The 24151-nt window shown below is 50.7% G+C and overlaps 6 protein-coding genes across 6 annotated transcripts; 1 reads left to right on the forward strand and 5 right to left on the reverse strand.

Annotated features, from left to right (window-relative positions):
• Positions 1 to 485: 485 nt before the first annotated feature.
• CDV56_100236 (histidine phosphatase family protein) lies at positions 486 to 2311 on the reverse strand (the record flags this gene model as incomplete). The annotated part of the gene is made up of 3 exons (XM_026753855.1): positions 486 to 1848; positions 1904 to 2116; positions 2163 to 2311. The coding sequence occupies 3 exons, from the start codon at positions 2309 to 2311 to the stop codon at positions 486 to 488; spliced, it is 1725 nt and encodes a 574-aa protein (XP_026616895.1).
• Positions 2312 to 3689: 1378 nt separating this feature from the next.
• CDV56_100805 (uncharacterized protein) lies at positions 3690 to 5183 on the reverse strand (the record flags this gene model as incomplete). Its single annotated transcript, XM_026754424.1, has 1 exon — positions 3690 to 5183. The coding sequence occupies one exon, from the start codon at positions 5181 to 5183 to the stop codon at positions 3690 to 3692; it is 1494 nt and encodes a 497-aa protein (XP_026616896.1).
• Positions 5184 to 10544: 5361 nt separating this feature from the next.
• Positions 10545 to 11731, reverse strand: CDV56_101799 (SMP-30/gluconolactonase/LRE family protein; the record flags this gene model as incomplete). The annotated part of the gene is made up of 4 exons (XM_026755418.1): positions 10545 to 11133; positions 11208 to 11363; positions 11447 to 11607; positions 11699 to 11731. 4 exons carry the CDS (start codon positions 11729 to 11731, stop codon positions 10545 to 10547), a joined length of 939 nt encoding a protein of 312 aa, XP_026616897.1.
• Positions 11732 to 15181: 3450 nt separating this feature from the next.
• On the reverse strand, positions 15182 to 16793 carry CDV56_102441 (aldehyde dehydrogenase family protein; the record flags this gene model as incomplete). Its single annotated transcript, XM_026756060.1, has 3 exons — positions 15182 to 16362; positions 16416 to 16615; positions 16666 to 16793. The coding sequence occupies 3 exons, from the start codon at positions 16791 to 16793 to the stop codon at positions 15182 to 15184; spliced, it is 1509 nt and encodes a 502-aa protein (XP_026616898.1).
• A 704-nt stretch (positions 16794 to 17497) lies between these two features.
• CDV56_102734 (uncharacterized protein) lies at positions 17498 to 18896 on the reverse strand (the record flags this gene model as incomplete). The annotated part of the gene is made up of 6 exons (XM_026756353.1): positions 17498 to 17763; positions 17828 to 17944; positions 18000 to 18017; positions 18090 to 18350; positions 18430 to 18565; positions 18843 to 18896. 6 exons carry the CDS (start codon positions 18894 to 18896, stop codon positions 17498 to 17500), a joined length of 852 nt encoding a protein of 283 aa, XP_026616899.1.
• Positions 18897 to 23081: 4185 nt separating this feature from the next.
• PRX1_1 (peroxiredoxin) lies at positions 23082 to 24033 on the forward strand (the record flags this gene model as incomplete). Its single annotated transcript, XM_026757012.1, has 5 exons — positions 23082 to 23104; positions 23189 to 23297; positions 23381 to 23473; positions 23529 to 23941; positions 24000 to 24033. The coding sequence occupies 5 exons, from the start codon at positions 23082 to 23084 to the stop codon at positions 24031 to 24033; spliced, it is 672 nt and encodes a 223-aa protein (XP_026616900.1).
• Between the last annotated feature and the right edge of the window lie 118 nt (positions 24034 to 24151).

Here is a 24151-nt window from a genome sequence, read left to right on the forward strand (position 1 = left end):
CGGGGACGTACTCGTCCGCGAGCAGGATGTCCCCCGTCGTGACGACGAAGCCGGCGATCTCGTCTGCGTGGTCGTCGACGAGCTCGTTCAGGTCGTAGACGTTTGTGACGCAGAGGAGGCGGGCCTCGCGCTGGAGTTTGCGGATGAGGGAGAGGTATTTGTTCCAGGTGTTGATTCTGTAGGAGACGATGAGCACGAGGATGGGTTTGCGGTAGTAGGCTGCGTCGGTTTCGGGGGGTGGGAGGGTTGAGATGGGGAGGTAGTGGGTTATGTCGCAGATGGGCATTTTATGCGGCGGCTTGTGACCGAGGGATGAGAGGTTGAAAAGAGAGTTATGAAAGAAGATATGAGAGGTGAGGCAACACACCAAGTGCATCCAAGTGCATCGAAGTGCAATTGATTCAAGGGTAAGTGAAAGTGAATGCTGTTCACCGCGATCACTATTGAGCAATGACAATCTAATTAAAAAATAACAGAACTACCAACTAAGAGAAGCATTGTTCCCAGTTCCCTCCAGACCTGGCCCAACTCAATCCCTTGACAAAGTCCTTCAGCTTGCATCTACCCAGCTTGTCAACAGCGCAGCCATGCAGAGGCACAACCCGGTCATTGATCAAAGCGCGAACAAGAGGCTCCTTTTCCGACTTGCATTGCATTGTCTCGAAGTAGGCTCGCGCGCCAAAAGGCACCGCCCAGGACGCCGAATACCCGTTCGACTCCTTGGTGCTTTCCACCGAGGTCTGCGACAGAGGCTCGGTGCCATTGTACAGGCCCATGGCAAAGAAGATGGGAATCATGCCGTTGTCGTGCGAAAAGTCAACGTAAATGGTGGCATTCAGCGGGAAGGTGGCTGGGTCGGAGTCCAGAGTGGAGTTGGTACTCGTGTGGTCCTGCACTGGCGAATTTGTCAAACGGGCAATCAGCTCGTTGGTGAACCCTATACCCTGGGCCGGCCCCAGAGGGTTGCCTGCACCGTAGCCGTAGTACTTGCCCAGGGACTGGAGGTAGTCGTACTTTTTCCACTCGTTGTGAGTGAAGATTGCACAGAACGGCGACAGCTCACTCGCGTCGGCGGTGCGTGCTACCGTATCGAACGAGCACATGTCCATCAGACTGACGACGTCATCGTCTGTCAGCTGCACGCCAGGAAGATGCTTCTCGATGCGGGCACGGATCGCAGGTGCGAAGAGCGCAGTGAAGTTGGCCTCGACCTCGTCCCCCAGTTCACTCGCCTCGAAGTTCGTGCACACACTGTGGTCCAGCGTGTTGTTGTAGGTCTCACTCTCCGGGATAATCACACTAATCACAGGAGCGGCGCGGTTCGTGGCGCCAGGATCCGCCAGCTTCGCCTGCTGGAACCCCTCGATGAACTTCTCCCCAGAAGCAATGACACGGTCCGAGCCCGAGGAGCGAATGAACGGCACCACACTGCCCGCAAGAGCCTTGTACTTCTGGTAGAACTTGATTCCCGAGTTCACCATCTGCTGCTCCCCAAAGGGAGTAAGGTCATCCGCGCCCAGGGTGTAGTTGTACGTCTCGAGGAAGGCGAACTTGCCCTTGAACTCGGTGGCATTCTTCTGGATCGCCGTCACAAGCTTCTTGTACTTCTTGCTCTTGGACGCGGTCGGGTACCGCGCCCCATGCCGGGACAGCACCTGCACAAAGGTGACCCGGCAATCCTTGGGAAGATCACTCGACACAGACAGCTCGTCCTCGAGCGAGAAGAACGGCGAGTACTGGCCCCACAGATGAGAAGTCCCAGGAGAGCACTGGTACCCGAGCTCTACCGTATCGCACGCCTTGGAGCCAGAACCGGCGCTGCAGCCCGAACTCGGTGCCCCAGCCACACTACCCCAGTCAGCATCAGCATCAGCAACCCCAGCCCTAGCATCGAGCCACTCACCCTGAAAGCAGGTACATCACCGAAAGCAGGAAAGTAAGAGCCCCCATAATGCCGACAATCACGATTCTCTCGTCCCTGAAAGTCCCAACTCTCACTCTGAACTGCAAATCATCCCCCTCTCGCCGGACACGCCGGCCATTATATAGCTCCTTCATCGCTTCTCGCCGGACGCATACTGCACTTCGCTTCCGGATACGAAACGGACGTCGCACGCTGAGGAACCCGGCTCAGCTTGCCTATCCAGGCTATCGCTCAGCACCACTCCGCCGCTAGCAAGTTGATAGCCTCGCAGGACGGGTAGCCGGGCGTCAGTGGAGAGAGATCCGCAAGTCTGTCGCGTGAGAGCAAGAGACGAATCCGAACCGAGGACGGTGGCACACAGAGACTAGATCCGAGGAGGGAAGCCATAGTAGAGTCGAAGCTGTCCGAAGTGTGGTGATGTGCGCGTGTCTGATAGGCTGCGCGGGAAACCACGTGGGTGCAGCCATTGTGGTGGTTGGAGAATGCCTGACGGCCTGAATTGGTTAGCCTAAGGTACCGAGCCGGGAGACGATGTGGGGGCCTGGATGCCTGGAATTGCAACTCCGTAGTCCGTACTCCGAAGATTAGATTGATCTGGAGGACCGAGATAGATCCATTATCCATACTTGGAAGGGATTGCTTGGATGTTGATAAAAAAAAGCATACTTCAACGAACATCTATCAATACTTGATTTGCAACACTGCGCTGCCTTCCAGGGCAACCCTTCTACAATAGCAGTCCAGCTATAGATCAGGAACAACACGGCTGTATGGAGTGAATACGACTATGAAGAGATCAAACATCGCTCGACCAGGCCCTATAGCGCCCGCGGTCTCATCTGCCTTCTGTTTTCAATTTTCGGGCATACCAATCGAACACCCTCCTACCTCAACGTGTGCACCGGACCAGCTTCCAGAATAACACTAATGTGCTCCCTACAGCATCATCCATGCAGAGCCGGTTCCTTCAATCTAATTACCTTTGCTAGCGGATTGCACACATGAACCCTGCAGATGAAGATTCTGCGACTAACACGGGCTCCAGGGGGTCTGGTCACGGGAGCTCTGAACGGAGGGATCAGCGCATGCTCGAATTCGGAGCAACTGTTTCAGGCAGATTAGGTGCGATAACCATCGAGCCATTTGTGGCCTCGGTTGGTGACGTATGCCATGACCAGGGAAAGAGATGCAGGATTTGCATTCGGAGTCACGGATCAGCTGTGACTATGGAGCTAATGGAGTCGCTGTATGTAAGGCAGCATGTGATGGTTTGAATGAACCGGTGGACAAATCGTTCTATATTGAGGTAGTTGAGTGGATGAAGGACGAGATCAATCAAATGAGGGTAATGCATCAGGTTCTTATCCAAACGCCTGCCAGCTTAAGAAGGGCTTTCTGAGGTATGTACAGCGGCAATATACGCAATCCGGATCACAATTCGGCCTCCCAGAAATCCAGGACATTCATATCAAGGTATCGATGGATATAAGCACTCAGCCTTTCAAGGCACAGTCAATGTACCGATCAATCAGTATGAGGATGCAAGCTTTTCTCGCAGAGAACGCTCCCAATAAGCACGATGCCTATGTTTAAGGAAAAAGTGACAGCAACAATCTTGATGGACAACACAGTAAGGAAAGAAAAAATCACAAATGAGATGGATAATACATGAGCCAGAAGTACCATTCAATGGCTCTGTTTTAAGCACTCTGTGGACAATAAGCAGAGGTTCACAGACTCAGTCTGCTGGGTGCCTTTGGTCCACTTAGGAACGCGTCCAATTCGCAGACAGCTGGGGCAGTGGCTTCGCCTGCTGCTCATGAGGCATGGCATGAGGTTCAGCAGTCACTGGATACGAGAGACTGTTGTGCCAGTTCTCTTGTCTGACAGACGACCCAGAAACTGCGTTGGAGGCTGGCGGGTTTCCGGCCGGTCCTCCTGCTGCATGCACGGCACCTCTGGTCTCTGCACCAGACCACCTTGTCTCAGCTTCCCGCTCTGGAATCGATCGATACACTTGAGGGGATGGTGGCCGCGCTGGAAGCTGCCCTGGCGGTACGAGTCGGGTAACATGCTCTCGGTAAAAGTCCCGCTCGGATCGATAATGGTCGCGTTCCTGCATCAGCGCCCGAATCTCCTGCGCCTGTTTCTGCAACGCCTCCTGCTGCTTCCGGATCTCCTCCTGCTGTGCCGTGATCTTTTGCTCCATCTGTATCTCATTTCTCTTCCGATTGCGGAACCTTCTCGAGGCGTCGCTGTTTGCCTTCCGCTTCTCTGCCTGGCTGGATGACCCGGACTTGAGATCCAAGATGCAAGGGATCATCCCGGGCAGAGGAGGGGCATTCGTGGGAGGTCCTCCCATGCCGGTTCGCTCGTCTCCTGCCGGCCTATCGCCTGCAACCGACGACAATCGACTAACCGGTTCTGCCGTCCCATATATGGGGGAATTAGCGAACGATGGTGCAGGTTGTGGGATGGACATCCCAGCAAGTGCTGGTGATGCTCGACCAAACGGACTGTAGACGGAGACGGGAGTCGTGGGGCTCGTCTCTTGGGAGCTGGGAGTAGGGGTCGGATTTGCGCTCGTCCGGCGACTGTGAAAGGTTGGGGTTGAGTGGATGGAAACTGGAGCTGGGGCCATGGTTTCGGATGTATGGATTGGGTTCACTGGAGCGTTTTCCATGGGCAAAGGCGACCCGGATGACGTCCCATACAGTCCCGGCCGTGACTCCTGAGCCAGGGGAGACTGCACAGTACTAGGCTTTCTAGCATACGGCCCTGTGGATCCGACAAATCGAGCTGTGGGGGAGCCAGGCGAGATGATCTGACGGTTCACCGACCCAGGCGAGAGCGAAGGCCGTTTGGCGTGATGTATTGACGGGGAAGCAAGACGAACTGTTGGCGATGAAGGCATTCGGACATGAGAGGTAGGTGCAGAAGAAGACGGAGGGATGGATGACTGATGTCTCGCCAGACTCAGGCTATCTCCCCCCGAAGGCATCAGAGAAAGAGGAGCAGATTTTGCGGGGGAATTCAGTATGGAGTGCACTCCAATAGAACGGAGCTGGGCAGCTTGCAAGGGGGGCTCCACTGGAGCAGATGGGTGCCATGAGAGCGGCCGAGGACGCACGAGATCACGGCCCTCGGATGAGTGAGAGTCATCGTCTACACGAGGTCGCTTCTTCTCGAACAAGCTGCGGGACTCTATGCGGAGAGCATCGTCCATCAAGGGGCCAGAAACGGGCGGAGTGTGCGACATATGCTCCGGTTTACTTTCGTGAGACTGTCGCTGTGAGTCGGGGCATGGCGCGGGGCCCCCCCTCTCCCGATACGGCTCTGGGAGAGGAGAGTGAGAGAGGGAGCCGGTGGGTTGGGGGATATGGTAGCCAGGCCGCGAGTGATATTGATAAGGCAAATGGACAGGATTGGAGTAGGAGGGATTATTCAACACACTGATCCCTAGAGTAGCCAGGATGGAGGATGAGAGTCAATTATAAGACAAGAGAGGAATGATGATGAAGATGAGTAGTCAATTAGAGGGTATACACTCAGTCTTCTTCTATTGGGGGGATGCAACCGAAGATGAGGAAGGTCGGATTAGAAAGCGAGCAGATGAAAAGTATGTACGGAAGCAGAGCGTCTCTAGCTTGAGCAGAAGCAAGATCAATAAGACCCTCGGACTCAATAGAGGTGCAGAAGAGGATACGAAGAAGATAAATCAACCATGCAAGTAGAATTAAGTACCTCGAAGGAGGAAATAGAAGCAGGGAAACAAAAAGAAAAAAGGCATCAGGCAGAATTAGTAGAATGATAATCCAGAGGGCATATTTTATCTATTATTATCGTATTGTTGTTATTATTATTATTTTCATTATCATTATCGTCATCGTCATCGTTATTTTTGAGAAAAATCGTACTTGTACAGTACCCAAGTCCAAAGTACCTCCTCTACCTAGGTAATAGTAATAGTAGTAGTAATAATGCTGCCAGACCGTTGACAGCAGCAGATCAAGCGGTGAGCCCTGGGAAACGGGGGGAAGAAGGAAATGGGTGGAGCCTTGGAGCCTTGGAGCCTGGGACCCGCCGGGAACCACAGGCATGGGAACTGAAAGTACTGTTTTAGTTGACTGCTAGTACTCTGTACGCCGTACATACCGCGTGTTTGCCTACCTACTACCTAAAAGAGGAGAACGCGATATGGGGCCGGGGAAATCGGAAAGCTCTGCTGGAGTTCACGAGTTGGTTCAAGGCTGGGCTGAAACGGGAAGTCTGGAAGTCTGGAAGTCTGGAAGCTTCAACGTCACTCCCCACCCAGATATTGGGTATAGATTTGGGGAAGGCAGTTCAACCTATGACGGACAGAGAGCTAGAAACTAGAAAGTAGAGACCCGCTCTACTCCAAAGGTACCTCAGCTTCGGGTTGAAAAAGGAGCTGATCGCCCAAGACATGACATCCGATGATCTGAGGTAATAAAGGTGTGCTGCATCATTGTGTCAGTATAAATAATTCGAGCATGAGTTTACCTTCTGAGTGTTGAGTATGTACTCCGTAGGTCCTGTAACATTGACCTGGCCATGGAATCAATGGCTCAAATGCTAAAGGCGCCGTCACCATGGGCGCGGACAGGATCGGAGTGGAGTCCTGGCATGTACCACAAAGTACCGTTATTCTTAGGTATTACTGGATACCATCTCAGATACATGTACGGTACAGGCATAGTTACTTACCGCTACTATAGCATCACCATGAGGGCATCCAGATATTGAGCAAGATCAACAGTGCACAAGACATCTCATTACCTAGCTCCCCTGTAGAGAGACACCCCATGAATAATTATCTGATCTGAGTCCTGATCATTCAGACAACAATCACTCGATTGTTTCGAGTCTGTTGCACCTCGTTGCCGTCTCTGTCCAGTGAACAAAATATGCAACTCCGTAGGCGAGGATGGATCAGGTCGACACCAAATCCCGTGCCGCAGGTTGTTGTAGGCTGAGCGAGTTAGTGAATTGTCAAACTGTCGCCGGCCCACCCCCAAAAGAACTCGCCTCGTGGCGGACGGGAGTCGTATCATGAGACATCACATAGACCAGAGTGCATCGGTAGTCTTGATCCTACCATACTCCCTACATGCAGCTTGGAAACCAGCCAAGACCATAAGGTCCATGCCATAATGCCACGCTGCCAGTGAAGGCGTCACCAAGGCCACTAAAACAAGGGCCCCGTTAGTCTCGGCCGGCATATGGGGCGAGAGACTGAAAGTTTACCTAGTGCTTGGCCCCAGTGGGCCCATCCAGCTGACGAGATGGGATTGATTTGAATGTTGTGCATGCATGCAGTTGTTGTTGGATCCTTCCACGCATCTCCTGAGGACTCTTCGTCTTGGGCTGTGCCAGATGGACAAGGCGGATTGGACCTTAGTTTCAGAAACACTTCGGCAACTGTATCTGTCAGGATGAGGAAATAGACGACTGAGCTGGGAGGTGGTCCCTTGGCTAGCACTGTGTTTTCTTTTTTTTTTTTTTCGGATTATTCCTCTTTTCTCGTGGTCTCATAACAGTCCTGCTGGGGGTATTGGAAGTGCTCGCCAGTTGGCACACGGCAGTAGCGCGGCCTCTCTGAGACCCAATCAGGTTAAATCATCCTACTCTGCAGTCGATCTCGGACCTTGTACCTCGGGATAGATCTGTTGTGAATATGAATGCAGTACTCCGTAGTCGAAGTTGTAAGATTGACTAGCTTCCGAGGTACCTTTGCTTCGCTTCATGACTTTGGAGTTTCTGCTGAGGTTAGATTAGGAAAGTGTCCCAGAGTTTCAGCTACATCATCGGGCATCAATTGAAATGCAGGTGAGCACCAGACGAATGGGACCCGCATGGCGAAATTGCCCAAAATAAAGCTCCTGAGAAAAGCCGGAGTGAGGAGTACTTTGTTCAACACTTGACGAGCGTCCCAGTTCGGTGGTTCTCTGTGCAATATGAAGCAGGAGGACCAAAAAGGGTTGACACATCATCAGTTGCCTTGACTAGTCCTTTGCGCTAAGGGTATGGCACAAACTTCATGGCAGATGTGGCCGAACACCAGAATCGGCGACCTGCATGCTGTAAAAGTGCCCTAATGTATGCCAAATGAGTTGCATATAAGCTCCAACTCAAACATACATATGTACGTAGACAGTAGAATGGGCAATTCAAATTCTAGACCGCTATGTGAGAGGCGAGTCGAACTGCGAGTGTTGCAACTCTGCAACTCAAAAGTAGGTACTTATTTTCATGTTTCGCAGCATTTCCTCAGCCAATCTCAGCTGGTAGAAATATGGATTTCGAGTGATCCTCGCGCCCTGTTTTTGTCGCTGTTGTCGCGCTGAAGATGTGACCTATCGCACTACCGAGATCCGAAACCTCGTACTTTGGTAATGCTGAGGTGGAACTCTGTAAGTGGTAATCTGCAACGGAAAGAAAAGATGAATTATCTGCAGTGACTTTTCAAAAAGAAAACCAATCCCGTGTGATCCTGTGGATCTAAGCGATATCATTGGTCAGACCTGGAAATTCTTAGGTACCTTAGGGTATTCCTTTTTCCTATTATCCTAGGTATTATCCCAAGAAGATCCTGGCATTGAAATAGGTTTTAAGCTCTCGGATAGCCTACAGCTAAGCCTGCTGTGGTGAGTTACACGACTCTGTACGCTGATCCTTGATTCTCCTTTCTTTTCTGATTTGCGCATCAGGCGCAGCATTGAATTCTGAATCCTTGGTAAATAGAGATTGAGGTCAATCATCACTCATCTGTGTTTCGAGAAAATATCTTCCGGATGAAAGCCTGGAACAGTATTTTTACTGTTACTATCTATTGTGCCTTGAGATCCACACATTCTGGAATACAAAGAAGTCGAACTTATATCGTGATGTCATTGCATCACAAGTTCATGTTCAGACAACAGGTACAAATTACCTTGGTCTATGGATACAGCCATCTGGACCCGGCATCGAGATCTCGTCGAATATGTGCTTGGACTCGTGAGCCCTGGTCCCTGGGTCTGGTAGTGGGCTGTGCTCCTCTGGTGTCGGGGCCGAATTTAATATTGAAATGCAGGTGAGTGTGTTCCAGGTTGCATTAGTGATTTTAGTCTAGCGAATCTTTCCTTGGGGATTTTATCTGATGCTATGGCTCTAGTAGTTTACAAGTTGGTACTTAATAGTCTATAGATGGCAACCTCACCTTAGCCTTGGTCGAATAAGTCAGTCAATGCTCCTTCTAAGTAAGGTGGTAACATTCATACATACATAATCCGCGTGCCTGTCTGCTGGTACGACATGGTGGAGGTTTGAATCATCTAATAGAACCTCATGCTTATCTCTTCCTGAATCATTTGCCTAGCTTGAAATGATGTAGCCAGTGAAGGAGTGAGTGAATAAGAGAAATTGACTAGGATAATCCGTCAAGAGATCCTTCAATCCTTCAATCCTTCAATCCTTCAACCCTTCCCATTCACTTCCTATCTAGGGGCCCATTATCACATAGGCACTCTTTGCTTTTTCTTTTCTCTTAAACCCTGTTTCTTCTGCCGCTGTAAGCGCTTGTCAAGAGATAATCTCAACTTCAAATCCCGGTTGCGGCGAGCGTGATGAATCGATATGTTCTCGTTGGGTTTGTCAACACTCTGTATGCCTTCTATCAGATACTGCTATGAGATACGGTGCCTACTTACAACGGCCTCATATTGCTTGGTAAGATACCTAGCCCCGTAAGTAGGCATGGTATGGACTTGTATAGAGCTAGAGGACAAGACAAGCGAATAATTTATGACTGGATCACGGGGCAACAATCTCTTTCCGGGAGAAGACTAGCTAAGATCGATCGGTATCCTGAGGACGCACGAGTTACTGCATCCACCTGCAGCTCCTGGTATCATGAGTTGGCAGAATGTGCATGTTCAACACAGCCTTACGAGCGCGTCTGGAGTATCCCTTGAGTCAACCCCTTGCGACGATAAATGCAGAAACAATCAATTCGGATTGTTGACCTTAGCACTATGCTTGCGACATTGTCTTGGCTAAAATGACTAGAAACAGCAAATGTAGCCGTAGTCTTAGCTACAGACTCGCAGCAAGATACAGTAGTCTGTGTACTTGGTTCCCCTTGTGGCTAGGCTGTTACCAAAGACCTTGGGTGCTTGCGCCTGCAGTCGGGATCTCCAGTGCATCCTCCACGATCTCTAGGTACATGTATGGATCTCATGCAGGTCGCTTAACCAGAACTAGGTCTTTTTCATCACAGATGTATTTACCTATCGACTTGGAATAACCCAGTAGAGACTTCTACTGCGGGATGCGGTCTCTCTGGAAATGGAAGTATAGGCTTCCAAGCCTGCGTTGGAGCCGCAGATCAGCTTACCACACGCCTCATTTCCAAGTCCCTCGTGCAAGACGATATCGCACAGGTACAAATTGTCTTTCCCCTCAGGTCTTTTGCAGGGATTGCAGTATTGCAAGATGGTAGGTTTCACATTGTGCTGATAAAAGTTCAAGCTATTTGCGACTATCGAAAGTCCTATGCGTATATCCATGACTATTGACTTGCGCCTCGGTAGTATTCACATGTACCACTTCCTCAAACCTACTTCTGAAACCGGAACTCGTTCTTTGGTTTGCCCCTGACTCCCACGTCAATGCGATAGAGGCGTCCGCCATAACGGACAGACTCTGGGAACCGGTCATCACTGACATCGTCTTTGGCCGTGGTGACAAAAAGTTCCGTCCCGACAAAGGTCGGACAAGTGATGTTCCTGGTCGGGAAGGAGATCTCCCCAATGAGCTTGCCCTCGGGGGAGATCCGGATGATCTTCCCGCCCCCGTAAATAGCGCTCCAGATGCATCCTTCCTCGTCGATGGCGAAACCATCGGGTTCCAGGGGCTCGCCGACATCATAATGCACTCTGCGGTTACTGATGGTGCCCGTGCTGGCGTCAAAGTCAAAGGCGAAGATCTTCGCCGTGGGCGAATCGGTAAAGTACATGGTATCGTCCTTGGGGTTCCAGCCAATCCCGTTGGGAATGGACACCTCTTCGACCATGCGATGCAACTGCAGGTCGGGGTCCAGCCTGAACAAGACGCCTTCGCTGGTTGGTTTCTTGACTTTGGGATCATTCATGGACCCGGCCCAGAACCGCCCATGACTGTCCACGGCACCGTCATTGAAACGCATTCTGTTTCATGGAGCGTTCCGGACGAGTCAACTTTCATGCCCAAAGATTGGTATCATTAAATGACTCAGACTCACCGATGGGCTTTCTCAGGGTCCTTCTGGTCGTCCCAGACCTTGTGGATATACGACAGCTCCCCAGTGTTGCGGTCAGCCAGGGCATAACCGTGTTTTGCGGCTACGACTATTTGATCCTTGTGATCATCACCGCCATTCGCAATATTGGCGGTGACTCTGCAAATTTCGTTCAGCGAATCAGCTATCAAAGACCATCACAACGATCTCAAATGGGGGTCATTTAGGAAACTGAAACCCACCCAAGAGGAGAAGCCGTGTCGATTGTTTTCAAGGACTCCGGACCCTTGGCTAGATCCAGAACGTACAACTTCTGTTCCCAGATGTCGACGAAGCGAAACTCGTTTCGGGCCTCGTCGTGAAATGGGCCCTCGAGCAGGGTACCTGCTATGTCGATGTAGGGCTAGTGACAGAGAATGGTGAGAATGCACGCTTCTTCTACAACTGATGCTCTGTACATAACAGTTACAGGCGTCGGTGTTTGATATCCATACCTCAGTGACTGTCCACTTTTGAAACCCGGACATGATGAGGCTTGACCGTGGACTTATGCGTTCGTATACTGTTTCGGGCAACTGAACTGATCGGCCAACTAAGCCCTGCTCGAAGTGTGCCAAAGGATGATCTCTACAGATCCGGCCAAGTCAAGTTGCGGTCAGGATGAAACGACGCTGACAACGGAACTGCTCTGGGACTGATTTCAGGAGATCTAGTGGCATCTGATGATCAACGAGTGCCACGGACAAAGTGAGCAATGGTGATGGAGAAGTATTGAGCTCAAATTCAATAGTCTCTCTCACCGGCTACGTGGGATGTCAATGCCAAGACAAAACCCCCACAATCCGATCTCTTTATTTATCCATTGCCTTTATCCATCACGCCCACTTCGCAAAGCTCACTCTGTTCTCCATTCTCCGTAGGCTCCGTACCCGGTTCGCTCTAGGTAAGGTAGAAGACTGTCAGTGGGCCAGCAGACTCAATAGTCCGGAGCGACAGTCTCTGTCAGTCTGGCTTGGCTTCAGTCCAGCAGGCTGCAGGTACGTGACGACAATGAACCGAAGCTCTTACGGAGTACTGCTTTTGTTATCTTGTTCAGAACAATCTGAGACTTCTAGACTGTTACTATTGTCGCTAACGAAAGATAGCGTACTGGCTAAACCCTCGGCTCTTATGAGATGACACGCCGCCTCTCAATGACGGGGACTTGGATCCTTCAGAAACAGAGACCAATCAACTGGAATTTGTCATTATCCTTGTCTGGCGCCCATAATAACGGACGATAGCGAAAGACTTTTGCTAACTCAGTCCGGTTCATATTGAAATTGGCAATCCTCATGAGCTGGAATATAGAAACGACAAGGCAGGTCTCCACTGAAAAAATGTGAGCTATCTGCTGTCATTCGATAAGAATAGAAGCCGTTCAGCATGTCTTGAGAAAGTCGATACGTCGTGGGGAGTACGGAAGATGTGCCCATTAATACGGTGTTTAGCTGACGGTTGCCTGGGTGCGGCAAACTTCCCGTGTTGCGCCTCCTTTGTTCCAGGTTCCAATTCCAATTCCAGACCAAGAGCTAGCTCATCGCAGTGGAGAAATGGAGAAAATGGAGAAAATGGTCTGAACCAAGGAATTGGGGCCCTCCAAGCAAATAGGAATTGATCCGATCGTCATTCTGGGGCCAGCCCTGCTTGTCCAATGTCAACTATCGCTTGTGCAGGGTGATACTGATAAGTGGTAGGTCAAGGAAATTAGAGACAGGAACATTTTCGACCTCTTGATCCAGTTTCTGGGCCCATCTCCAGCGTTCCAAGGATGGACATTGGATACACGGAACATCCATTCATGGTTCTGGGCACGCGGCTTGCTTATTTTGTTCTCACTCACGGTGCGTGGGCGTCAAACATTTAATGCACAGCCGTTGCGAGGACCTGTCACTCTGCATTATGTGCAGCATGGATCACCAGTTCTTGCGCCTCGGGGCGGCCTGTGTGCCGTGTTTGATTATCTCCTGCATGAAATTGTCGGAGATAGGTCAGAAATGAGGAGCTCTGAGCCAGTCGACCGAGATCGTAGCAAGCCAAACACAACGCCTTCGAGCAAGTCTTAGCCAGTCAAGAATTGACCGTCACCATCCTAGGCATTTAGGACCACTACAAGGATTTCTAAAACCGCAATTGAGCATCACTGTTTACCAGTAATACCGAGTATCGACTCGGTCCAGGTCTACATCTACATTCGACGAGTTATGTACCGACCTTCAGCCGGGCTACTACTGTCTCCCTCATTGGCTATGGGCAATTGACATCATCCTGATGTACAGTCTAGTCTTCGCAAGCTGACTCGTATTCCGTCCGTTTCAGACGATCATCAACGGGTTTGAAGATCACGCACCAAGATGTCGATTCAATCCAACGTCATGGTCCACGTCCCAGCAATCCCTTGCGCTGTAGCTACCCCGTAGTAAGAGATTTCGCCCATCGCACGAAAGAAAGAGTTTAGTGGAATGGCTTTGACCGGCCCAACGTCCAAGCTGCATAAGTCGGGCAACGCGGTCAGAGAGAATGCATGTCTGATCGTCTGGAAGTAGGCCGCTGCCTGACCTGAAATGAAATCTTACCTTGGAGAAGGATAACAGTGTTGATCCACCAACAGCTGCAGGAGGCGGCCGATTCGACGGTCGAGAATCGACACCGCACATACGAAAATGCGGTGAAAGCTGTCAACCACATTCTCAGGGCTCCGCTCCCGACCGTTGAGATGGAGGCTGGAACCGGAGAGGTCATATTGACTGATCGAGTGTGTCTTGACATGACACTTCTGGGTTTGTTATTAAGAAGTACGGAGTACTCCGTACTTTGTCAGCTCAGCTTGGGTTGAGATACCAACCAGCCATACTTCACATGATTGATTCTTCATGCAGCTGCAAGAAAGGAGTAAGTAACTTGGAAGCCCATTTTATTAGCCCACTACGGCAGTAAGTAGGTAGTTTGATGTGTTGGCATGCAGCTGATTACCTTATCCTGTTTGAGTAATTACCTTACCTTACACGGTTGGTATTGTTTTGTATCATATCTTACAGTACGTACATCCTTACGGAGTACTACATCCATCACCATGATGCCAATAGTGACACCAGTCACCAGGATCTACTGCACCACTCACTAGGAAGCTACGCAAAGCATACCTACTTGAGTATATGCATCTCAACCCATGAGCCCAGCATCCAGACCGAGAACCTAGGTACTACCTAGGACCATTCTAAACCCCAGCAATGCTACCACTACAACAAGCTGCAGCCGCGCTGCATTGCATTTTTTCACACCCTGCATCACATCGCATCGCATCGCACCCGCAGGACACCAATAGCGAGTAATGGCCCGCCACGACAGTTCCTGGTCCTGCCTGCCGCAAGCACCTACGCAGTCCATCCAACCAGACCACAAAAAGAGGGAAAAATCCCCCTCCGCCTCACTTGCCTATTGGCTCTGAATGGGATATAGCCTATAGGTACTTACTGGGATTCCCCCATGCGGAGGATTAATATTCGAGGCTAGGGTGGTTGCCATTGGGTTATCTGATTGGGATTTCGCTATGTTGTATGGAGTTCTGTTGGGTGTTGGTTGGGTAGGAGGGGCGGGGGGCTAAGGTATGTTTGAGTTTCTGCTGCGAGTGAATATGAATGTGGATGTGATGCAGGTGCCTTGCGTTTGTTGGAGATTGAGGTGGGTGTGGTGTGTTGATGTGGTTCGAGGAACGTTGTTTTGCTGGTTTGCTGGCGAGGATGTTTCTTGCAGATGCTGCCGGTTGCTTTGTGAGGAGGACAGAGTTGTGTATGGTGATGTGATGGGCCTCTGTGAACGGGCTGGATGTAAGGAGTATAATCGCGCATGTTTATCGATATAGTGCAAAAGCTGGTGCTTGATTGGTTCATCTGATAATCATATTTTCTGGCTACATAGATTCGTTGCTCATGTCATAGCTACAGCTTGGTTCCCATGTTGACGTGAACGGCCTTGACCTGCGTGTAGGCCTCGAGACCCGCCTCGCCCAGTTCCCGACCGATGCCGCTCTGCTTGACGCCGCCAAAGGGGACACGGAAGTCACTGTCATTGCTGCTGTTGATCCAGACCATGCCGGCCTCGATCTCCGAGGCCACGCGGTGCGCCCGCTCAATGTCCTTGGTGAAGACAGCGGCACCCAGCCCGTAGGTCGTGTCGTTGGCCCGAGTGATGGCCTCCTCTTCGGTCTTGAAGCTCGAGATGACCACGAACGGACCGAAGACCTCTTCGCGGTAGATGCGCATGTTGTCCTTGACATTGGTGAAGACGGTCGGGGCGATGAAGAAGCCCTTGCCGTCCTTGACGTTCTTGTAGGGCTCGCCGCCGGCAACCAGGGTCGCCCCCTCGCTCTTGCCGGCCTCGATGTAGGAGAGCACCCGCTCATACTGGGCCTTGGTGACCTGGGGTCCCTGGAAGGTGTCGTCGGCGAATGGATCGCCAAGCTTGCTGGTCGTCGCCACCGCTTCCTTGAACAGAGCCACGAAACGGTCGTACACGGACTCGTGAACAAGGATCCGCGAGGTCGCGGTGCACACCTGTCCCTGGTTGTACATGATGCCAACGTGGGCCCACTTGGCCGACTGTTCCAGATCCGCATCGTCAAAGACCAGCAGGGGAGACTTGCCACCCGTCTCCAGGGTGATGTTCTTCAATGTGCCGGCGGCCATCTTCATGATCTCCCGACCGGTCATGGTCGACCCGGTAAAGGCAACCTTGTCCACGTCAGGGTGGTTCACCAGGGCGCTGCCGGCGACTCGGCCGAAACCATTCAGAATGTTGACCACCCCAGCGGGGAAGCCCGCTTCCTTGATGAGAGTGGCCAGGTAGAGAATGCTCAGGGGAGTCTGTTCCGCAGGCTTCATCACGATGGTGTTACCACACGCGAGCGCTGGGCCGAGCTTCCAAGCAGCCATGGCCAGAGGGAAGTTCCAGGGGATGATCTGACCAACCACACCGATCGGCTGACGGAGCGTGTACGCGAACTTGGCCGGAGTGGTGCTGATCGTCTGTCCGTGGACCTTGTCGGCCCATCCGGCACAGTATCTGATGGTGTTGATGACCTCGGAAAGGTCATCGTTCAAGGAGACAGAGTATGGCTTTCCTGAATGATGTCAGCGGATATTCGGACCGATGCAGTAGACGTTCAAAGCATACCGTTATCCCAAGTCTCAATAGTTGCCAAGGTTTCCCGGTGCTGCTCAACCAGATCCGCCAGCTTCAGCATCAGGTTTCCCCGGTCGGTAGCTGGCAACAGCTTCCAGGAAGGATCCTTAAGAGCCTTCCGGGCCGCCTTGACGGCGATATCGACATCCTCTTCCCCCGCAGCATAGACGGAAGCAATCTCGGACTCGTCCCTGATCCGTCAGTGGACCTTTCGAGTCGCTGTAGGGAGCCAGAAACTTACGAAGGATTGATCGTGGCGAACTTGTCGCCTGACTTGGACGGAACAAACTCATTGTTGATGAATAGACCAACAGGCTGCGAGTACTTGCGCCCGTTTGGAGCTGTCAGTTGAAGCACGACGTCCGACATGACGATAGGAGTGCTGTGGAAATGTCGATGAGGGAAGGTGGGGGTTCTGGATGGTTTTCGACAAGGAGCAGTAGGATGGAGACAGCACAGGCGCAGTCGGAGGAGAAAAGAGGAGACATTCATAAGCAGCGTTCGGAGCTCTGAAAAAGGTGCAGCAAAGAAGCAGGATGTATTTATTTGTGCAAAGAAGAACTGACAAATCCGCGATGATTCCAATCTCAGCTTCCCCGCCTGCCGATAACCAGTTACCAAGATAGATAGCTCTGTACTCCGGAAAGACTCTCCCATTCGATAAAGTCGCCGCGGCCAAGTGGGTTTCTGCTGCAGTAACGTAACTTCGGATACACTTACTCTTCCCAGGCAAAGGACCGCACGGAACCACACTTTGTCAGAGTCGATAGCTTGCTTTACCTTCAAATGTGAATTCTTTCTTCTAACGTCCTGGCTATTGGTTTTCTGGCTTCTGGAATAGATGGAAGTAAATCATGCGCACCCGCTATGATTCAGGTTCGACGTGGCTTAAGCCTTTTTAGACACTGGCTTACGGAATGATACTATAAAATGCCCACGATGCGAACCTGTCGCATTCAGCACTTGAAGATAATGACCTATGAAATATACAAATGGAACGTCCCAATGACCAATGCACCCGTGATTTGTAACAGTGAGCCAAGACAACTTCAAATATATGCTCGTGCCATTTCCTACTCTGCAGACTCCGTTGACTCGCCTGCCAACCCCATGATGAACTTCCATTGTGCCGGCGTCACGGAGGAAACGCTGAGTCGAGTCTGCTTCAGGACCTGTAGATCCTCAAGGGGACCGCCGGGCTTACCGTGAGCCTTGAGATCGTGGAGCGTAACCATGTTCTTGAATTTGCGACGGAACTCGACGTGAACGACATCCCATTTCGGGTTGTCCCTCTTGGATTTTGGGTCGTAGTACGGGTGAGCAGGGTCGAATGCAGACTCTGTATGATTTGTCACATACGTCAGCTATCAGGCTCAAAGGCATGACTCTGGTCGAAGACGAACCATCTGGTGTGTGCTCCTGGACAATCTCCATCATGCCTACGACTCCAGGCACTTTGCAGTTGGAGTGGTAGAAAAAGGCGTAATCGCCCTTCTTCATCGCCCGAATGTGGTTCCGTGCTATCGTTCCGTAAGCCTGCTATTCTGTGATGGCCATTCCTTCATACACCCTTACCGACTGGGTTGCGGACGCCTGAGGAAGATCAAAGTCAATTCTGTTGCATCATTCCATTCTATCGAAGAGGTCCAAGACCCAGAGACTTACCATCCCACGGCTCTGGCTTCTTCGCCGCCTGCAGATCGTCAATGGAGAACTTCACATCAACTCCTTTCTCCATGCGCGATTCAGGCTCTGCCTTCATCAACCAATATGACCGGTCACTCTCCTCATCGGCAACTTTCGAGTCGTCCGATTCTGAGTTCGTCGGTTGCGATGGTGTCTCGGTTCCATTCTGTACGGGGGTCTTTCTGGGTCTTCCGACTGGCCGCTTCGGGCCCTGGGGAGTTTCGGGTGCCGAATTAGGGGCTTCAGGCGCGGTTAGTCTCACAGAATAATCTCAATACAGCCGACGCGTCTAATCGATCGTTTCGTTCCGGCATCTTACGTCTGATAGTCCCGTCCTTTCGGGGACGGCCTCGGCCTCTTTTGGGTCCCGGAGGAGGCGATGGCTCCTGACCGGGCGGATACTTTCTGGGACGACCTCTCCTCCTGGGCTCGCCCGTGTAAGGATCAATTGCAGGCTGTAAGCGAAGAGACGAGATCAGTGCATGTTCATTCCAAGGTTTCAATCGCCTCTTTCTGGCATCCTGAGTCTGCAGCCGTATTTCTATGGATAAAGACAAGAAGAGCTAGGATTGTAGACGGGCATATCAATGGATTGATAACGATGTGTTCGAGCGATAAGAGTCGCATATTCGCGGATTGACTGCAACTATAGCCCTCGTATGACGCGCTGGGCTCGGAACCGACGGAGAGACCAATGAAGAGAAAATCCGCATTGAAATTAGGCTTACGCACTCTCTTTGGAGGATTGCTATCGGCAACGCCTTCGGACTTGCGCTTTCGGCCCATTTTATTCCTTTCTGAAATTCGATGTGATGAGCTGAGATCTGTGCTCGAGGACGTGACAAGATGAGGGGAAGGAAAATATCAAAACAAAAGGGAGAAGGGAGCATGGACTAGCCAGTCAGAAGGCAGGGAGAGGGGGTACTGTGACGACGGACAAGATGAGACAGTAGTGGACGATTTTCTGGACGCGCCGAGACGCATAACAAACAATCATTGGGTGCGGGAACACCCGTGGGGAGAGGGGAGAGGAACATGAAGGGGAGGAAGTTGATAGTACTGGGAGAATAACAGGGCAGTTGACTCACCTGAGATATTCAGCACCGTTGTTTTCTTCCGAAAGCAATAGGGAAAGATAGAAAATCGCCAGGCTATTACGATATCGAATGACACCGGTCTGGACACAGCTTATATGGAAGCTTTCTTCGCGCCTCTCCGGGAGAGACATGGGATAATCAGTCGAGCTTCAACGGGACGCGACAACAGGACGAGAGTGGGTCACGCTAAGCAATCACGTGATCTTCTTTAACTACTTTGGAGGCAGTATGCAGTATCGAGAGTCTAGACTATGCAGTACTCTTGATTAGTAGGCTTGACAGAGTAACAGGTCAATGATCAGGAAATGAAAAGTTGGACAGAAAAAAAGGCAAAATGGCCCAGTCATTAGGATTGACTCGCTGAGCGCGAAAGTCCTTACACTGCTACGGGTACTTCATTAGCACCATCGCTGGAACAAACCTCTTGTTTTGACCATATTGTATTATAGCCATGGAATACACAAACACTAGGTGCGAGATTTATCTCAATAACTGTCTTCTTTGAGCTTCGAAATGTCCGTCAACGGATCCGAATGCAGGACTCGGAGAGGAGGCGATTGTCTCCGTCAGGCTTGATTTATCTACAACATTCTGACCTCCTCCCTGGTCTGCTATGATTGAATTGAGTGACGAATTCATGCATCGCAATCATTTATATTCGATTATCTATGAAGAGTCCTTGAGCAGTTGAGAACGAGCTAAGTACTGAAATGGTAGGCTCGTGGAAGAAAACGTCCGCATAACATTGAAGCATGCACCCCTTCTAAATGACGAACAATCCGAAGAGATCGGTCATCCCTCTGAAGCAGACGCATTAACGCAGGAACCGGTTTTCAGAGCCTGGATTAAGCAAATCCATGCTCCACATGGCCTTTCCTCCACTCAGAGTGACAACGAAGGGAGGATCAGTTCGTCGGTAAGTATGCCGTTAAGGGTCTACTATTGTATTAATACCATCTAACGACGATTCTCTGCTTTTTGACTCAAGCCTCCGCTTTTCCCCAATGTCCGTCCCTGGATGAATCCTCGTCTATGGCGGCTATCGGCTCTGGGTCAAGGGGGAATTTCCGAGACGGCGAACAATCAAGTTGCCTTGGAAAGACAGATACTGCAGCAGAAGAGAGATGGAGTGCAGGGAGATTGTGAAGCGCCCAGGACAACTCTGTCGGATGTTGAATACCTATACCTCAACTTCGACACCCCATATCAAAGCTAAACCCTACTGCAGTATGCTTGATTGGATGCGGAGTCACAGAGTCCCTTGCCAGCATGCTTGTTATAAGGTTCTTCCTAGGCATTGGAGGATGTAGGTTGCAAACCCTATCAAGATATACCCATAATGGGTCAAAAGTCTGTGCACACTCCGCGTATCCACGACGCGTCAAAAAATCAACACTCTTTTCAACCACCAACCACCAACCATTCCATCAAAATGAGGTCCTTTGGGACTGAAATTAGTGGAAATAGAAGGAATAAATCTGAGCTTTCACCTGAAATACGCGCAGCTATTTTACATGGCCTAGAGAATCAGAGATCACCTACGCAACTGGCAAAGGAATTTGGGGTCAGTGGGCAACACCATTTATGATACCAAAAAACGCTTCCAACAGCATCAAACCGTGGAATCAAGGCCTCGCACTGGTAGACCCCATAAGCTTAGTGCCGCTACTGAGCGTTATATCTGCCAGATGGTGAAGCGAAGGCCCTCCATGAGCTGGAAGGCCCTGATTGCTAGCACACCTGAGGAGGTGTCTAAGTCAACTATCCAACGTGTTTTGAGGAAATATAACCTCGAGAAGGGGAAAAGCAAGAAGAGAATCCCTTTAAAGCCTGAAACAGTCAAATAATGGTACAAATTTACGCGTAAGTGGCCCGATTTCCCTTGATAGGAAGAAGTGATGTTTTCTGATGAATGTTCCTCCAAAGAAAGCCAAATAATTCCACCCAATTCGTCTTTCGATTCTCAAATGAGGCATACCGAAGGTGCACCGAGCAAGGGGTTGGTACACTGAATATTGATATCTACTATCCTGTACGGAGTAGTTTATTCTTATATACTGCAATAATATGGTGGTGGAGAAATATGGGATTAAAGATGGCCTGTTTTTTTCGATTTTTTGGAGTGTGCACAGACTTTTGACCCATATTATTACTGACCTCACATCTGTCCACCACAGACACCTTTCTGACCATGGTGGGAGGTATTATTAGCAATATATATCATGCTGAAGACCGAAATGCCCCCATGCCCTTTTTTGGGGGGGCTGCTCTGTTTGGAACAGGCTTGGGACCGCTCATTTCCGGTTTCAATGACCGTCGGGCCAACTGGCGATGGATTCACCACCCGTAAGCCATTACCGCTGCTTCCTTTATTATCATTCTGATCTTCTCCCTGAAGAAGCTCGGGGTAGTGTGCTTCTGAGCCGTAATGCAAAGGTTCTGAACCGGTACTACGATGCGCTGGAAGAAGCTGGCTATCATGGTGTGGTGTTCAGTACGCACGGCGCAATGGACAACAGCGAATTCGCCGAATCAGATGGAAGGTCAAGAGTGACGAAGAGCGCGAAACTATCGTCAAAATGATCTCCATTTCCTGTTACAGGCCGTTTCGGAAGTTTGAGTCCTTTCGCAAGGCTGACAGACGATGACCGGCTGTCTTTGTTATCAATCGTGCCATGGGTTCTGGGCTGTTATGGGCCTCGGATTCGCTCAAGAAGCAAATTCGCAAGCGTATGCCACACACCTTATTCACTTCCGCCGGGTTTATTGACTCTGATCAGCGTACAGGAAATCATGCACTAACATTAAAGATTCTCGACCATTGATGCGAACTCCCTCTCATAACCTATGAATCGGTGACCGAACTCTGGCTGGCAATTTGTGGTGTGGGTCGCCGATGGTCGGGATCGTCAATGTACGAAGTAAATAATTGTTGAATGACAGAGTCCCCGGAGCATCGGGGTCTTGTCTATCATCTATCATGATACTGCAAAGCCGTTCGTTGTATTATTGAGTTGCTGCACGTTGCACTGATATCTTGTCAGTGAACGCAATCATGTAGAGTAAGCATGCTCATCAGGACGGAAAAGGATGTCCGATTGCACCATCCTCAAAGATCTCCATTGGCTCTGGGCTGTAGTCTTGTCAGCCGAACCCTCTTCTGCTATTAAGCAAGATTGGATAATAAGTCCTCAAAAGGACCGTCCACGGGAGATACCCTGGATAAGCAGACTAAAGGTAAGCTCGGCCGTTAGCAGAGAATGGAAAACTCGACGCTGAGAGACGAGGAACAAAGAGAACATTTCATTCGGCTGCAGAGAGGGGGTTCATCTAGAAGAATAGCGCATCATCAGTACCACAGGACCAAGTGAAGTCAGATTGTAGTCAATATGACGAGGTAATAGGTAGATAGGGAACTGAGGTCCCTTCTCTCTTCAGAGTTCCAGGCACCGAGGCATCCGTACGGTACATGGATGCTGGATGGACCTCATATTCGCCCAAAGCAGCAAGTGTGGGGCCGAACCCCAAGAAACAGAAAAGCACACTAAACATCCCACCAAGAATGAGCTCATGTTGCACCAATCACACACTTTCTGCCCTGCTGGCGGTGGTGAATTGCGTGATCGCGGAGACACAGGGGCCTCACTGTGATTTGCCCATGGATCATTGTGAGAGGGCAATCTAGAGGGGTAACTACCCATCTCCAGCCTGGCTCTTTGGCTGTTCGCCGTTTGGTATAGGGGAGTGGACGGCTATTTCTAGCAGATAAATCTCACTCACCCTTGTTGAGTCCGTCTCTTCTCATTCCAACTTTTGCTTCCTGTCCATCAATCACCCCAAGCTCTCTCTCACTATCCCTTCCTACACCGTCACAATGGCCCAGGAACGTGCTGCTCCGTAAGTGTTCCTGAATAGAATTGCTATTCTCAAGGCCTTATGTGATTGAGAATCATGTACTGACATCCTCTCTCATTCCAACAGTCTCCGTCTCGGCTCTACTGCCCCTGACTTCGAGGCTGATACCTCCAACGGTCCCGTCACCTTCCACAACTTCATTGGCGACAGCTGGGCCATTCTCTTCTCCCACCCCGTTAGTACCTCCAATTTCTCAGGCCACCGCGCAAGAATAGTCCAAATGATGGAAAGAGACAAGGCTGATCACGAATGGAATAGGATGACTTCACACCCGTCTGCACCACCGAGCTCGGCGCTTTCGCCAAGCTGGAGCCCGAGTTCGCTGCCCGCAACGTCAAGCTGATCGGTCTTGTAAGCTGAGTCAAGGCTACCCCAGTCATGAATAGCTTCGCTGACCTTTCGTTAGAGCGCCAATGGCACTGAATCTCACAAGGCCTGGATCAAGGACATTGACGAGGTCAATGGCTCCAAGCTCACCTTCCCCATCATTGCCGACCCCAGCCGCAAGATTGCCCATCTGTACGACATGGTCGACTACCAAGACACCACCAACGTCGACGAGAAGGGCATCGCTTTCACCATCCGCTCCGTTTTCATTATTGACCCTGCCAAGAAGATCCGTCTGATCATGGCCTACCCCGCCTCCACCGGCCGTAACACCGCCGAGGTTCTCCGTGTGGTTGACGCCCTCCAGACCACCGACAAGCACGGCGTTACCACCCCCATCAACTGGCTTCCCGGTGACGATGTTATCATTCCCCCTCCCGTCTCCACTGAGGATGCTAAGAAGAAGTTTGGCGAGATCCGTGAGGTCAAGCCGTAAGTCGTCTCGTTTCTCGGCGGAACATGATCAAGTGATGCTAATCAAATGGTATAGTTACCTGCGCTTCACCACCCTTAAGAAGGAGTAAATCTATTATTCTCTTCTCTTGCCTCCTTGGAGTAGAGAAAGCAGCGGCATGAAACGCTGGGATGTTCTACAATAAGGAATGGGATATGATGGCCATGACTTTGTCAAACGATTTTCCT

Source organism: Aspergillus thermomutatus, assembly GCF_002237265.1.
Source record: "Aspergillus thermomutatus strain HMR AF 39 chromosome Unknown NODE_32, whole genome shotgun sequence".
Taxonomy (NCBI): Eukaryota; Fungi; Ascomycota; class Eurotiomycetes; order Eurotiales; family Aspergillaceae; genus Aspergillus; species Aspergillus thermomutatus.